Source organism: Oncorhynchus kisutch, linkage group LG18, assembly GCF_002021735.2.
Source record: "Oncorhynchus kisutch isolate 150728-3 linkage group LG18, Okis_V2, whole genome shotgun sequence".
NCBI lineage: Eukaryota > Metazoa > Chordata > Actinopteri > Salmoniformes > Salmonidae > Oncorhynchus > Oncorhynchus kisutch.
The window spans coordinates 76874589-76891672 of NC_034191.2; the positions used below are offsets into that span (position 1 = coordinate 76874589).

At 45.1% G+C, this 17084-nt stretch overlaps 1 protein-coding gene across 2 annotated transcripts in view; it reads left to right on the forward strand.

The window, feature by feature from the left end:
- LOC109909769 (glucose-fructose oxidoreductase domain-containing protein 1-like) overlaps window positions 1-14568 on the forward strand; it is a 38656-nt gene extending 24088 nt beyond the window's left edge. For both annotated transcript variants that reach the window (XM_020508786.2, XM_020508785.2), the window contains exon 2: window positions 8602-14568. In XM_020508786.2, the coding sequence (XP_020364375.1) occupies window positions 8658-9524 (867 nt within the window). In that variant the 5' untranslated portion in view covers window positions 8602-8657 and the 3' untranslated portion in view covers window positions 9525-14568. The remainder of the gene's footprint in view (window positions 1-8601) is intronic.
- The last annotated feature ends 2516 nt before the right edge of the window (window positions 14569-17084 follow it).

Sequence of the window (17084 nt, forward strand, 5' to 3'; positions counted from 1 at the left end):
TTATGTTGCTCCCAACACATCTACCCTGGCCCCTCTGTGTGAGGATGGGGATGGTATGTCTACCCTGGCCCCTCTGTGTATCTGGTTCTGTGTGAGGATGGGGATGGTGTGTTCAGGGTGATGAAACCAAAATGGAACTTTTTGGCAACAATGCAAAATGTTATGTTTGGCGTAAAAGCAACACAGCTCATCACCCTGAACACACCATCCCCACTGTCAAACATGGTGGTGGCAGCATCATGGTTTGGGCCTGCTTTTCTTCAGCAGGGACAGGGAAGATGGTTAAAATTGATGGGAAGATGGATGGAGCCAAATACAGGACCATTCTGGAAGAAAACCTGATGGAGTCTGCAAAAGACCTGAGACTGTGACGGAGATTTGTCTTCCAACAAGACAATGATCCAAAACATAAAGCAACATCTACAATGGAATGGTTCAACAATAAACATATCCAGGTGCTAGAATGGCCAAGTCAAAGTCCAGACCTGAATCCAATCGAGAATCTGTGGAAAGAACTGAAAACTGCTGTTCACAAATGCTCTCCATCCAACCTCACTGAGCTCGAGCTGTTTTGCAAGGAGGAATGGGAAAAAATTTCAGTCTCTCGATGTTCAAAACTGATAGAGACATACCCCAAGCGACTTACAGCTGTAATCGCAGCAAAAGGTGGCGCTACAAAGTATTAACTTAAGGGGGCTGAATAATTTTGCATGCCCAATTTTTCAGTTTTTGATTTGTTAAAAAAGTTTGAAATATCCAATAAATGTCGTTCCACTTCATGATTGTGTCCCACTTGTTGTTGATTCTTCACAAAAAAATACAGTTTTATATCTTTATGTTTGAAGCCTGAAATGTGGCAAAAGGTCGCAAAGTTCAAGGGGGCCGAATACTTAAGCAAGGCACTGTAAATTCACACAGGACACCGGATAGGACAGGAGAAGTACTCCAGATATAACAAACTGACCCTAGCCCCCTGACACATAAACTACTGCAGCATAAATACTGGAGGCTGAGACAGGAGGGGTCAGGAGGTCTTAGTCTCAGTGATTAGGGCCTGGTCCGGGTTGAGCAATATGTCCTGTGCCTCTAACTTGTTGAAGTAATACTGAACAAACATATGAACACAACATGTTAAGTCTTGGTCCCATGTTTTCATGATCTGAAATTAAAGATCCCAGATCGTTTCCATACACACACAAAACTTATTTGTTCCAAATTTTGTCCACAAATTTGTTTATCCCTGTTAGTGAGCATTTTCTCCTCTGCCAAAATAATCCATCCACTTGACAGGTGTGGCATATCAAGATGCTGATGAAACAGTATGATCATTACACAGGTGCACCTTGTGCTGGGGACAATATAAGGCCACTCTTAAAATGTGCAGTTTTGTCACACAACACAATGCAACAGATGTCTCAAGTTTTGAGGGAGCGTGCAATTGGCATGTTGACTGCAGGAATGTCCACTAGAGTTGTTACCAGATAATTTAATGTTAATTTCTCTACCATTAGCTGCCTCCAATGTTGTTTTAGAAAATTTGGCATTACATCCAACCGGCCTCACAACTACAGACCAAGTGTATCCACGCCAGCCCAGGACCTCTACATCCGGCTTCTTCACCTGAGAGATCGTCTAAGACCAGCCACCTGGACAGCTGATGAAACTGTAGGTTTGCAGAACCAAAGAATTTCTGCACAAACCGTCAGAAACTGTCTCAGGAAAGCTTGACTTGACTACAGTTTGTAACTGACATCAGTGGGCAAATGCTCAGCTTTGATGTCCTCTGGCACACTGGATAAGCTTTTCACGGATGAATCCCGGTTTCAACTGTACCGTGCAGATAGTGTGTATGGCGATATGAGGGTGACGTCAATGTTGTGAACAGGGTGCCCTATGGCGGCGTTATGGTATGGGCAGGCATAAGCTATGAACAACGAACACAATTACAGATGGCAATTTGAATGCAGAGAGATACTGTGATGAGATCCTGAGGCCCATTGTCGTGCCATTCATCCACTGCCATCACCTCATGTTTCAGCATGATAATACAAGGCCCCATGACGCAAAGATCTGTACACAATTCCCATAAGCTGAAAATGTCCCAGTACTTCCATGGCCTGCATACTCACCAGATATCTCACCCGTTGAGCATGTTTAGGATGCTCTGGATCGATGTGTACGACAGCGTGTTCCAGTACCTGCCAATATCCAGCAACCTCACCCAGCCATTGAAGAAGAGTTGGGACAACATTCCACAATCAGTCTGATCAACTCTATGTGAAGGAGATGTGTTGCGCTGTGTGATGCCTATGGGGGTCACACCAGATACTGACTGGTTTTCTGATCCACGCCCCTACCTTTTTTAAAGGTATATGTGACCAACAGATGCATATCTGTATTCCCAGTCATGTGAAATAATTAGAATGAATGTATTTCAGTTGACTGATTTTCTTGTATGAACTGTAAAATCAGTTAAATCATTGAAATGGTTGCATGTTGCGTTTATATTTTTGTTCAGTGTAGTTGGTGTGTAATGAATTTATTTCAATTGACTTGATTTTCTTTAATGAACTGTAACTCAGTAAAATATTTGAAAATTGTTGCGTTTATGTTTTTGTTCAGTGTATAAATCGTCATCCAAATGGAGGTTAGTGATCGCTGTTATCATGCCCAGAAGATCTTTTCGGTCATAGAAAACACACACACAAAAAAAGTAAAGTTTTCGCCAAAGTTAAGACCAGCAAAATAAAAAACAGAAAGTCTAACACAGAGGAGTAGCTGGCGCCACGGGAAGTCCACTGACCCTTTGTCATAATGATGCGGCATTTCACCACTCTTGAGTTAGTTTACACCAACATCCATGTTCTCCCATATTCTCCCTGTCAATCAGTGCAATCTGAGCTAGAAACTGGGCTAAGTGGCATCTATTGTGCAAATGGCAAGTTAGGGTATAGCCATCAGGTTACAGGCTTTCCTTTCTCTCTTTCTGATAGGGCAGCAGTGTTCCCCAGTGTTCGGTGTCTCCATAGAGATGGAGGATGTGTAATCTGTGGCGTTGTTTTATTCTTTTGTTCTCCTTGTTCTACCCACTTTCAACTCCTCCCAGTGACTGATAATGGGCTAATTATAATAATAAAAATAACAATAATAATTTGGTGGATGCTTATTTGTCCTATTTCACACATGTACAAGTGTATATTAATACGCATGTGTGTGAATTGGAAATCACAAATCCTCCTGAGACACCCTTGGAGAGTGTCATGGCCAGGTTCTGTCATAATCAATGGCTACCCTGCACCAAATAGGGTTAAGTGCATAAGGGCATATTGGCAGAGTTTTCACCTTATCGGCTTTGGAATTCGATCTAGCGTCATTTCGGTTACAACGTATGTCCATGGGAGACTGAAATCCTGCAACAGCCAGTGAATGTGCAGGGCGCCAAATTCAAACAACAGAAATCTCATAATTTTCATAATTCCTCAAACATACAAGTATTTCACACCATTTTAAAGATAAACTTGTTGTTAATCCCACCACAGTCTCTGATTTCAAAAAGGCTTTACAGCGAAAGCACACCAAACTATGTTAGGTCACCGCCTAGTGACAGAAAAACACAGCCATTTTTCCAGCCTAAGAGAGGAGTCACAAAAAGCAGAAATAGAGAAAATTAAATCACTAACCTTTGATGATCTTCATCAGATGACACTCATAGGACTTCATGTTACACAATACATGTATGTTTTGTTCGATAAAGTTCATATTTACATTGGCGCGTTACGTTCACTTGTTCCAAAACATCCAGTGATTTTACAGAAATACCCATAATAAACATTGATAAAAGATACAACTGTTATGCATGGAATTTTAGATCCACTTCTCCTTAATGCAACCGCTGTGTCAGATTTTTAAAAAGCTTTACGGAAAAAGCACACCATGCAATAATCTGAGTACAGCGCTCAGACAACAAAATAAGCCACACAGATATACCCGCCATGTTGTGGAGTCAACAGAAGTCAGAAATAGCATTATAAATATTAACTTACCTTTGATGATCTTCATCAGAATGCATTCCCAGGAATCCCAGTTCCACAATAAATGTTTGTTTTGTTCGATAAAGTCCATTTATGTCCAAATACCTCCTTTTTGTTCATGCGTTTGGTAAACAAATCCAAACTCACGAGGTGCGGGCAAGTCCAGGCGAAAGTTCAGACGAAAAGTAGAGAGTTATAGTTCGTAGAATGTATTTCAGTAGAAACATGTCAAATGATGTATAGAATCAATCTTTAGGATGTTTTTAACATAAATCTTCAATAATGTTCCAACCGGAGAATTCCTTTGTCTTTAGAATTGCAATTGCAAAGAATTGCAGGTTGCTCTCACGGGAGCGCGCGTGATCAGCTCATGTCACTCTGGCAGACCCCTGACTCAATCAGCTCTTATTCCCCCTTCCTTCACAGTAGAAGACTCAAACAGGTTCTAAAGACTGTTGACATCTAGTGGAAGCCTTAGGAAGTGCAATATGACCCCATAGACACTGTATAGTCGATAGGCAAAGACTTGAAAAACTACAAACCTCAGATTTCCCACTTCCTGGTTGGATTTATTCTCAGGTTTTTTGCCTGCCATATGAGTTCTGTTATACTCTGACATCATTCAAACAGTTTTAGAAACTTCAGAGTGTTTTCTATCCAAATGTACTAATAATATGCATATACAGTGGGGCAAAAAAGTATTTAGTCAGCCACCAATTGTGCAAGTTCTCCCGCTTAAAAAGATGAGGCCTGTAATTTTCATCATAGGTTCTACAACCTATGACTATAACTATACAACTATGACAAAGTGAGGAAAAAAAATCCAGAAAATCACATTGTAGTTTTTTTTATGAATTTAAGAGCAGTTGGAGGCCACGGAAGGAGTGTTGTATGGCATTGAAGCTCGTTTGGAGGTTAGATAGCACAGTGTCCAAGGAAGGGCCAGAAGGATACAGAATGGTGTCGTCTCGGTGAGGTGGATCAGGGAATCACCCGCAGCAAGAGCAACTTCATTGATACATACAGAGAAAAGAGTCGGCCTGAGAATTAAACCCTGTGGCACCCCCATAGAGACTGCCAGAGGACCGGACAACATGCCCTCCGATTTGACACACTGAACTCTGTCTGAGAAGTAGTTGGTGAACCAGGCGAGTCAGTCATTTGAGAAACCAAGGCTGTTTAGTCTGCCAATAAGAATACGGTGATTGACAGAGTTGAAAACCTTGGCCAGGTCGATGAAGATTGCTGCACAGTACTGTCTTTTATCGATGGCGGTTATGATATCATTTAGTACCTTGAGCGTGGCTGAGGTGCACCCGTGACCGGCTCGGAAACCAGATTGCACAGCGGAGAAGGTACGGTGGGATTCGAGATGGTCAGTGATCTGTTTGTTGACTTGGCTTTCGAAGACCTTAGATAGGCAGGGCAGGATGGATATAGGTCTGTAACAGTTTAAAGAGGGGGATGACTGCAGCAGCTTTCCAATCCTTGGGGATCTCAGACGATATGAAAGAGGTTCTGTAGTTGATATTAGCCCTTTTAACATCTGGTCAGCAGTCCTCACGTCCTCGGGAACACAAATGTTACATATTCGTAAAGTGCTTATATAGTGGTGGAGAGAAGGGTGTGTTTCATAGTTCACAACCAATGTCTGTTCACTTGGGCGTGGCCACTGAGTGAACAGAGTTTACCTTATGGAAACAATTCATTTAGAAGCTAAAATTTACATTTAATCTTTTCAGAAATAGTTTCATATGTGAATCTGATAACTAGAATGTGTAGGTACAGTTTGTCATCCTATCATCAGTAATTATCAGTAATAATGTCTCAGATGACAACTGATCTGACATATTCTTTAAGGATAAACGCATATTTTCAACTGGTTGGATTACCGAAATATGGTTCTGTTCACCAGACTCTCTCTATGTAAACAAAGGGCTTTCCAATAGTCACTCTAGACTAGAGAGAGAGAGGAAAGGGGGAAAGGTATTTATGGGGGTCATAAACCTCACCAACAGGCCAACGTCATGACACCATGTTTACGGATTTGGGGTTGTACCTGGTAGGTTACTTGATCATTTGTGTAAGATTGAGGGCATCTAGTTTAGATTGTAGGAAGGCCGGGGTGTTAAGTATATCCCAGTTTAGGTCATCTAACAGTACGAACTCTGATGATAGATGGGGGGCAATCAATTCACATATGGTGCCCAGGGCACAGCTGGGAGCTGAGGGAGGTCGAAAACAAGCGACAACAGTGAGAGACTTATTTCTAGAGAGATGGATTTTTAAAAGTAGAAGCTCGAACTGTTTGGGAATGGATCTGGATTGGAGGACAGAACTCTGCAGGCTATCTTTACAGTAGATTGCAACTCCGCCCCCTTTAGCAGTTCTATCTTGACGGAAAATGTTGTAATTGGGGATGGATATTTCAGAAATTTTAGTGGCCTTCCTAAGCCAGGATTCAGACACGGCTAGAACATCCGGGTTGGTGGAGTGTGCTAAAGCAGTGGATAAAGCAAACTTAGGGAGGAGGCTTCTAATGTTAACATGCATGAAACCAAGGCTATTACGGTTACAGAAGTCAACAGATTAGAGCGCCTGGGGACACACAGGCCCTGGGTTAACCTCTACATCACCAGAGGAACAGAGGAGAGGAGTAGGATAAGGGTACGGCTAAAGGCTATAAGAACTGTGTCAGGTCTACTCTCTGAAATGCCAATCTGGTGTCACCCACACTCTGTGGTGATTGTGAATGGTGACTTTAAAACAGTTTAGAGTTTAATGGCTGTGATAGGAGAAAGCTGAGGATGGATCAACAACATTGTAGTTACTCCACCATACTAACCTAATTGACTAACCTAAATGACAGAGTGAAAAGAAGGTAGCCTGTACAGAATACAAATATTCTAAAACATGCATCCTGTTTGCAGTTTCACTAAAGTAAAACTGGCAAAAATGTGGCATAATAATTCAACTTTTCACAGCGGGGAAGACCCAGGGCCAGGCCTCATTGATGGAGGGGACACTGTAGCCAGCCTCTGTGCCTTCGTCAGAAGGGGAAGGTTTTTCCCTGTGGCACCACAGAACTGGATCATGGTGATCCATTTCCTGGCCTGGCTGGATCTTGCCTTTCGGAGTTAATGGGAGATTAGCTGGGAAATTTTGAATTCCAAAATGTCTCTGGTGTGGGGGGAGGTTGATGTAGAAGAGGAATGGGGGGGGTGGGTGTTTTCCCACCCCCGCTGTTCATCTATGTGACTGGGGTAATTACAGCGGGCATTGAGGATTCACAGAGGGCTGGCTGGCCAGGAATCCCGTGGTGTAGGGGGGAGGGGTATCAATACTTTGTTACCACTGGGAGGTACTTAGATTAGCGTCTTTTGATTGGCCGCCTCACACTGCCTTTATTTTAGTGGATGTTAAGTATCCATTATGTTTCTAAAAGTCACTCAGCGTTATGAAGAGGCTAACTGCTCGTCTCAGGGGGTAATGAGCTTAATGGTGAAGTGAGCTATTAGCGGCTCTGTGTTAATTGTTTTAGCCTTTCTAGTGGCACGGACAGGGCAGTAGGTGAATAGCCTCTCTCTGCTCTGCTGTTAGATGTGTCAGAGGCTATTATCTGCAGCAGTTTCATTCCTCTGAGATCTCTGGAATGTGGCTATGTGATCAGAGCACCATTCCTCAGAGATCTCTGTAATGAGGCTGTGAGCAGAGCACCATTCCTCAGAGATCTCTGTAATGAGGCTGTGAGCAGAGCACCATTCCTCAGAGATCTCTGTAATGAGGCTGTGAGCAGAGCACCATTCCTCAGAGATCTCTGTAATGAGGCTGTGAGCAGAGCACCATTCCTCAGAGATCTCTGTAATGAGGCTGTGTGAGCAGAGCACCATTCCTCAGAGATCTCTGTAATGAGGCTGTGTGAGCAGAGCACCATTCCTCAGAGATCTCTGTAATGAGGCTGTGTGAGCAGAGCACCATTCCTCAGAGATCTCTGTAATGAGGCTGTGTGATCAGAGCACCATTCCTCAGAGATCTCTGTAATGAGGCTGTGTGATCAGAGCACCATTCCTCAGAGATCTCTGTAATGAGGCTGTGTGATCAGAGCACCATTCCTCAGGGATCTCTGTAATGAGGCTATGAGCACAGCACCACTGCGGGTTTAGTAAGTAGTGGAATTAAAGGAAAGGGCTTTAATGAGTGAATCAAAGTTCTTTGACTCTCACACTCACCTTTTTCCTCCCGTCTCCTCATCCCTTTGGTCCCCGCAGTCTAAAGTCAACTCTGTCTGCACACTCATGTCAAACAGAGTGAGTCGTTCCTCTCAACGACAACAACAGTATTGACAAAAGCTTCTGGAATGTGGTTTCATTTTTCATTATGAGATTCCCTTGTTGACCTAAGGGTTTAAAATCGTTTTGGGGAAGCTATGTTGAAATGTGTGTCAGCAATTTTTTTTGCATTGATTCATTGTCTCTTCACGGGATGTTTTCATGGAGAGGAGGATATTATGTCTGCGTGTGAGTAACACTGACCTCTCTCTCTACTCCCCTCCCTCTTTCCCCTACTGCAGGTATTGGTAAGAACGTGATCTGCGACCGCACCGCCACCCCCCTGGATGCCTTCCGCATGATGTCGGCCGCCCAGTACTACCCCAAACTGCTGAGCGTCATGGCTAACGTGCTGCGCTTCCTGCCCGCCTTCGTACGGATGAAGGAGCTCGTGGAGGAGGGCTACGTGGGGGAGCTGCTGGTCTGCGAGGCCCAGGTCCACAGCAGCAGCCTGTTGGGTAAGAAGTACAACTGGAGCTGTGACGACCTGATGGGCGGTGGGGGGCTGCACTCGGTGGGTACCTACATCATCGACCTGCTCACCTTCCTGACGGGCCAGCGGGCGGCCAAAGTGCACGGCTTCCTCAAGACATTCGTCAAGCAGACGGCGCACATCTGTGGCATCCGCCAGATCACCAGCGACGACTTCTGCACCTTCCAGATGGTGCTGGAGGGCGGTGCCTGCTGCACTGTCACGCTCAACTTCAACGTGCCCGGCGACTTCCGCCAGGAGGTGATCGTGGTGGGCACGGTGGGCCGGCTGACGGTCAGCGGCACGGACCTGTACGGCCAGAAGAACACCATGGATGGAGGGCCGGAGCTACTTCTGAAGGACAGCACCCCTCTGGAGAAGGCCTCCCTACCGGAGAAGGCTTTCAGCGACATCCCCTCACCCTACCTGACAGGAACTATTTGCATGGTACAGGCGGTGCGGCAGGCCTTCGAGGACCAGGATGACCGGCGCACATGGGATGGAAGGCCGCTGACTATGGCGGCCACCTTCGAGGACTGCCTGTATGCACTGTGCGTGGTGGACACCATAAAGAAGTCCAACCAGTGCGGCGAATGGCAGAACATTGAGGTGATGAAAGAGGAGCCCGAGGTGAGCCCGGCCTACCTGATCAGCGAGGCCATGCGGCGCAGCAGGATGTCTCTCTACTGCTAGCACTGGCACCAAAATGGCCGACTGGTGCTAGAGACTGGGGGTGAGAGAGTGCCCTCATTGGCTGGCTGTCTGACCAATAGGGGATAAGGGTCCTGTTTCGCTTGTCTCCAAAATGATGTGAACAGTGATGAACACTCCTCTCTGTCCTCTTTTCTGGATGAATAAGCCACACACTGTGGGTCTGAGAAAGGGACGCCGTTTGTATGGATGCTAGACTCGGGGTCAACAGAGGGGTTTTATTGTACCTCCTAGAGAGGTGAATGTTTAAACCACAGGGGGCTTGAATGGTTCAGTCCCTGTCTCAGTGTATGTGTGCTGTGTATGAGTGTGAAACCGGAGTGCAAAAAACGCCTGAAAAATCTATAGTTTGGCTGGTAGGGCTTTTAGTGAGGGGCCCCCCCTCTGGTAAAGTGTGCAATAAATCCTGCCAGAGCTGCAGGCTCGTGGAATTATGTCATCCTGCCTGAATCAAAGGGAATACCCTCTTTGCCTGCTTCTCGTTTTTGTAGTAACGTCCTTATGCAATAGACAGACGCACAGTCTGTGGATGGCGACTCAATCCCGTGCTATGCTGTGAGTAAAGCCAAGTGTTTTTCTATCTCAAGGTCATTCCCGTTGCTTAGCTAGCCAGCTAGGTTAGCATTTTGCATGCGCTAAAGCTTCTTACACAATAGCGACAATGTAGGTTAAAACAATCAGTACTAACCTCTGGGTTAGTGCACGGATGGGACACTAGCAAGCATCAAGCCTCCGGATAAACAGCCTTTAAGACTCTCACTAGGAATGCTTTGCTTGATTACCGGTTTGTGTGAATATGTAACTTCGTGCTGCTACCTGAAGTACATGAGTTCATTCGTTTTTTTTTGAGAGAAGAGCACTGATGGTCATGTCACTATCCACACAGGTTACAGGGGAGAATGGTAGTAGCACAAATTGACCTACAAGCCAAAACGCTGTATTTTTGTATTTCAGTCAAGCGCTATCTTGTTGTTTTCCCAATGTTGATTATGCGATGTAGGCTTATGTCTATAGTCTTGTATAAAACAAAAAGTGAATTGTTTAAAATTAGTCATGATATAAATGTACCGTTTTTTTTGTATTTTATTTGTTGTTAAAACTGCGGTGCAAAAAGACTGGAGCATGTTTGGATGAACGCACTGTCCAGTATAAAAGTATTCATTTTGTGTTTTGGACTGATCCGTACGGGGGGGGGGGGGGTCTAGTTAGTGGGAGACTGGTGAGGTGAGAGGCCTTTTGAGCATTCAGCTCCTACGTGCGTTGGTCCTGTCTGTGGGATCTCTGAGGAAAATGACTATTTTGGTTGGAGTTATAGAAACCTTTTTGAAACGTGTGGTCCTCATTTGTATTCCATTTTTGATAGGTGCAGAAAATCTATCAACTTCCCTTAGGGCTCAACAAGCACACTTTGTTTGGGCTCAACAAGCACGCTTTGTAGCTATTCATCTGTCCAGCCAGTCACCCATTGGGCACACACTGGTTGAATCAATGTTGTTTACCACATCATTTCAATGAAATTACTTTGAACCAACATTGACTTGACATCCGTGCCAAGTGGGATGCCTTCGCCTATTCAATGAAACCCGGGACTGTGATATTGATTTAGAATTTTGGTCGAAGTTCTCAGTTCTGGACATTCCAGGGCCTATATTCACAGGGTGTCTCAGAGTAAGAGTGCTGATCTAGGATCAGGTCCTCCCCGTCTTATTCGTTATGATCTGAAAGGTAAAACTGATCCTAGATGTATTGTGAATACGGGCCTTGGTCTCATAAAGAGTTGCAGTGTAAGAATCCCTGTTGCATGTTGGCCTTTCCGATCGTCAGTACGCGAGAAGGAGAGATTCAAGATCCAGTCTTGGTATTATGTACTTGACCATCCTAATTCTTTATCCAATTCTCAGTTAGTCCCCTCTGTTCCTAAGCCGGGTCTATGACCTTGTTCCAAACCATGCACCTCTAAAGCTGCAACCAGAGAGGAAGTCTGTGAGGATTCCATTTTGAGGCCTTTTAGGGACGAGGTATTAGGAACTATGTTTTAGTCCCCAGTCTTCCAGTCCAGGATGGAGCCCGATTCGCTTTGTTAGATCAAATCAAACCATTGAACGTGACAGCGCTAAATCAGACATCTTATCAGCATCTATGAGTCCGTTCAGCGGTTTGATCCGGCGTATTTAGCCGTAAGCTAAACATCTTGACGAGGTGCTCTAGATGCCATTTCCTTCAACATTTTTTAAGCCAGTTGATGAAAATTGAGTTTGGGTATTTAAGTGGTTGAATATATAATGTGTGAAATTAGAAATTAATGTTGTGGAAGATTTCATGCATTTGGTGTCCCTCAACAGGTTTGCATTTGGTGTCCCTCAACAGGTTTGCATTTGGTGTCCCTCAACAGGTTTGCATTTGGTGTCCCTCAACAGGTTTGCATTTGGTGTCCCTCAACAGGTTTGCATTTGGTGTCCCTCAACAGGTTTGCATTTGGTGTCCCTCAACAGGTTTGCATTTGGTGTCCCTCAACAGGTTTGCATTTGGTGTCCCTCAACAGGTTTGCATTTGGTGTCCCTCAACAGGTTTGCATTTGGTGTCCCTCAACAGGTTTGCATTTGGTGTCCCTCAACAGGTTTGCATTTGGTGTCCCTCAACAGGTTTGCATTTGGTGTCCCTCAACAGGTTTGCATTTGGTGTCCCTCAACAGGTTTGCATTTGGTGTCCCTCAACAGGTTTGCATTTGGTGTCCCTCAACAGGTTTGCATTTGGTGTCCCTCAACAGGTTTGCATTTGGTGTCCCTCAACAGGTTTGCATTTGGTGTCCCTCAACAGGTTTGCATTTGGTGTCCCTCAACAGGTTTGCATTTGGTGTCCCTCAACAGGTTTGCATTTGGTGTCCCTCAACAGGTTTGCATTTGGTGTCCCTCAACAGGTTTGCATTTGGTGTCCCTCAACAGGTTTGCATTTGGTGTCCCTCAACAGGTTTGCATTTGGTGTCCCTCAACAGGTTTGCATTTGGTGTCCCTCAACAGGTCTGCTGACTAATTTGTACATTTTAATTTAATGTCTTCATGCAATTTTATCATTTTTCTTTTTATAAAGCGAACGTTTCAGGTCACAGCCAATGTTGGTTAAGTTCTATGATAAAATGGACAACTGCTGTACCACCATCAAACTGCAACAACTGAGATTTTAATATTGTAGTGTGTGTGTGTGTGTGTGTGTGTGTGTCCTACCCTTAGCGCACTGTAGATTCTCCTTTGACTGTACGCCCCCTTCTCTGCGGGACTGTGGTATGACAAAAGAAAAGACGAGTCATATTGCCAATTCCTTATTGTCATTGCCTGTGGCTTAGGGTGCATCCTCTTGGCAAAAAAAAAGACACTGTAAACAGGGGGGAAGATGTTAGTTTAATATGTTACGTTTGTTTGTTTGTTCGGCTTTGTTTGCTGAAATGTGAATATTTGAGATATTCTCCGTGCTGTGCCAACATTTTACAAACAACTTAGGGAGATGGGGGGGTCCTGATTTAATATAGATGGTAGTCTATCTCAGTGGGATTTAGATTAGATAGATTTTGGGAAACAAAGACTTTAGAATGTGGTTTGGATACATGACCCCCCCCCCCCCTGCCTTTGGTACTCTAAGGGGGGTCACTCTGTTCATAATGAGAAGCAACCTCAGAAGGTGGTTCTTGTGCACCCTCAGTTCGTCACCTAGTAACTGTGGCATCCACTGTGCCAACACTCGGCCATCTTGGATTTCTCTCCACTTTCTCTCGTTTTCTGTTTGTCTCTCATTCTCTCTTACCCCCTCTCTCTCCCTCCTCGTTCTCTCTCTCAGCCTGAAGGACAAATTGACTTGGTGTCTCTGCAGACCCCTAATAGCTTATTCATTAAACTCACCATTCACTCACAATTGTTTTTGTTTTTTTGACTTTTAAACTGTAAGATGAAATATGGAATTGATAGATTTCCCCCACATTCCTCTCACCATACAGTGGCCCCTTTTCATTATGGCACAGACGAAGCAACCACTGGTCAAGGAAGCTTACATTGAGCCTCCTTACTTTGGTGAAAATATAATGATTGTGGTTGATTTATCATGATGGTCATTTTAGATTTTAAGTCCAATGTCAATGATGGCAGTAGACTAGAGTCAGAATAGCTGTTTGTTGGGTGACCATTTACCCTTCACACTGGGGAAACGCTGAACCCTAAACCTTGCCCTAGTGTCCGTTTCCTTGACTACAGGCTGGAGTGGCAGTTATTTGGCCCAATAGTCCCAGACTCCCGGCCCCTTCGTTTCCTGGGAGGAGGTCAGAGGTGATGACTGCTGAAAAGGGCAACACACACACACACACACACACACACAGGAACCCTCCCTCAACAGGTTTGTAAATGCTGGTACAGTAAATATAATTGCTGAAGGTAATGTCCATCTTGATACTGTATTGACGTTTGCTGACTCTTTATTGTACTGTATGTGTATTGTGAACGCATGGATCTTTTGGTATATATTGAACCAACCGTCTCATATTGATCTTAAACTAGAGAATGTATTGTAGGAATGATCTATTTTCTATATATCAGAAAATGACCGTTGTGGTTTGGGAGTTGGGTTGACGGGGAGGGGGGGGTAGGGTGGGTGTCAGTAATATGTCCTCTTAGTTTGTTGTATATGGAAAGGCTGTGAATGGAGTCCCCCTTAATTCCTTAGCCTGGCTCTGTGTCAGTGTTCTACTGTTTGATCTCCCCGCTCCAGTACTTTGCACCGCTACTGTGTGTTACTAGTAAGAGAAAGTGTGTGTGTGTTACTAGTAAGAGAAAGTGTGTGTGTGTTACTAGTAAGAGAAAGTGTGTGTGTGTGTTACTCGTAAGAGAAAGTGTGTGTGTGTTACTAGTAAGAGAAAGTGTGTGCGTGTTGCTTGGGGGGAATTGTCTTGTTCTGACCCCATCGTCCTGGTGTTAAACAACATGGTTTACCGCTTCAGAACTTGTCCGATGCTGCAGTTTCTAAAGATTAAAAAAATACATACCTACCCCTTGTCATGGGTTTCCTTTCTTCACTGCATCACAGCCTTATCGCTGCTGCATCACAGCCTTATCACCGCATCATCACAGCCTTATCGCTGCATCACAGTCTTATCGCCGCATCATCACAGCCTTATCACTGCATCATCAGACTTATCACAGACTTATCGCTGCATCAGACTTATCGCCGCTGCATCATCAGACTTATCACTGCATCACAGACTTATCACCTCCTTATCGCCGCATCATCACAGCCTTATCGCCGCATCATCACAGCCTTATCGCCGCATCATCAGACTTATCACAGACTTATCGCTTTATCACAGCCTTATCGCTGCATCTTCACAGCCTTATCGCTGCATCTTCACAGCCTTATTGCTGCATCACAGCCTTATCACTTCTGCATCACAGCCTTATCGCTTCTGCATCAAAGCCTTATCGCTGCTGCATCACAGCCTTATCACTGCAGCACAGCCTTAACTGAATCACAGCCTTATTGCTGCATCACAGCCTTATCACTGCTGCATCACAGCCTTATCGCTGCATCATCACAGCCTTCTCGCTGCATCATCACAGCCTTCTCTCTGCATCATCACAGCCTTATCGCTGCTGCATCACAGCCTTATCGCTGCTGCATCACAGCTTTATCGTTGCATCATCACAGCCTTATCGCTGCAACACAGCCTTATCGCTGCATCACCACAGCCTTATCGCTGCTGCATCACAGCCTTATCGCTGCATCATCACAGCCTTATCGCTGCATCATCACAGCCTTATCGCTGCATCATCACAGCCTTATCGCTGCATCATCACAGCCTTATCGCTGCATCATCACAGCCTTATCGCTGCATCATCACAGCCTTATCGCTGCATCATCACAGCCTTATCGCTGCATCATCACAGCCTTATCGCTGCATCATCACAGCCTTATCGCTGCATCATCACAGCCTTATCGCTGCATCACAGCCTTATCGCTGCATCACAGCCTTATCACTGCAGCACAGCCTTATCACTGCATCACAGCCTTATCACTGCAGCACAGGCTTAACTGAATCACAGCTGTATTGCTGCATCACAGCTTTATCACTGCTGCACAGCCTTATCACTGCTACATCACAGCCTTATCACTGCTGCATCACTGCTGCATCACAGCCTTATCACTGCTACATCACAGCCTTATCACTGCTGCACCACAGCCTTATCACTGCTGCATCACAGCCTTATCACTGCTGCATCACAGCCTTATCACTGCTTTATCACTGCTGCATCACAGCCTTATCACTGCTGCACCACAGCCTTATCACTGCTGCACCACAGCCTTATCACTGCTGCACCACAGCCTTATCACTGCTGCACCACAGCCTTATCACTGCTGCACAGCCTTATCACTGCTTTATCACTGCTGCATCACAGCCTTATCACTGCTTTATCACTGCTGCACCACAGCTTTATCACTGCTGCACCACAGCCTTATCACTGCTTTATCACTGCTGCATCACAGCCTTATCACTGCTTTATCACTGCTGCACCACAGCCTTATCACTGCTTTATCACTGCTGCATCACAGCCTTATCACTGCTTTATCACTGCTGCATCACAGCCTTATCACTGCTTTATCACTGCTGCACCACAGCCTTATCACTGCTTTATCACTGCTGCACCACAGCCTTATCACTGCTTTATCACTGCTGCACCACAGCCTTATCACTGCTGCACCACAGCCTTATCACTGCTGCACCACAGCCTTATCACTGCTGCATCACAGCCTTATCACTGCTTTATCACTGCTGCACCACAGCCTTATCACTGCTTTATCACTGCTGCACCACAGCCTTATCACTGCTTTATCACTGCTGCACCACAGCCTTATCACTGCTTTATCACTGCTGCACCACAGCCTTATCACTGCTTTATCACTGCTGCACCACAGCCTTATCACTGCTTTATCACTGCTGCATCACAGCCTTATCACTGCTTTATCACTGCTGCACCACAGCCTTATCACTGCTTTATCACTGCTGCATCACAGCCTTATCACTGCTGCACCACAGCCTTATCACTGCTTTATCACTGCTGCACCACAGCCTTATCACTGCTTTATCACTGCTGCACCACAGCCTTATCACTGCTGCACCACAGCCTTATCACTGCTGCACCACAGCCTTATCACTGCTGCACCACAGCCTTATCACTGCTGCACCACAGCCTTATCACTGCTGCATCACAGCCTTATCACTGCTGCACCACAGCCTTATCACTGCTGCACCACAGCCTTATCACTGCTGCACCACAGCCTTATCACTGCTGCACCACAGCCTTATCACTGCTACATCACAGCCTTATCACTGCTACATCACAGCCTTATCACTGCATCACAGCCTTGAAATCTAGGCATTACCATGATGCATATTATTAGTTTTCAGACATCAGTAGTTAGACATACATAGACATATTTTCCCATCATGCAATGCAGGAACTGACCAGGACCCGGGAGAGCAGTCTTGTGTGTGTGTGTGTGTAGCAT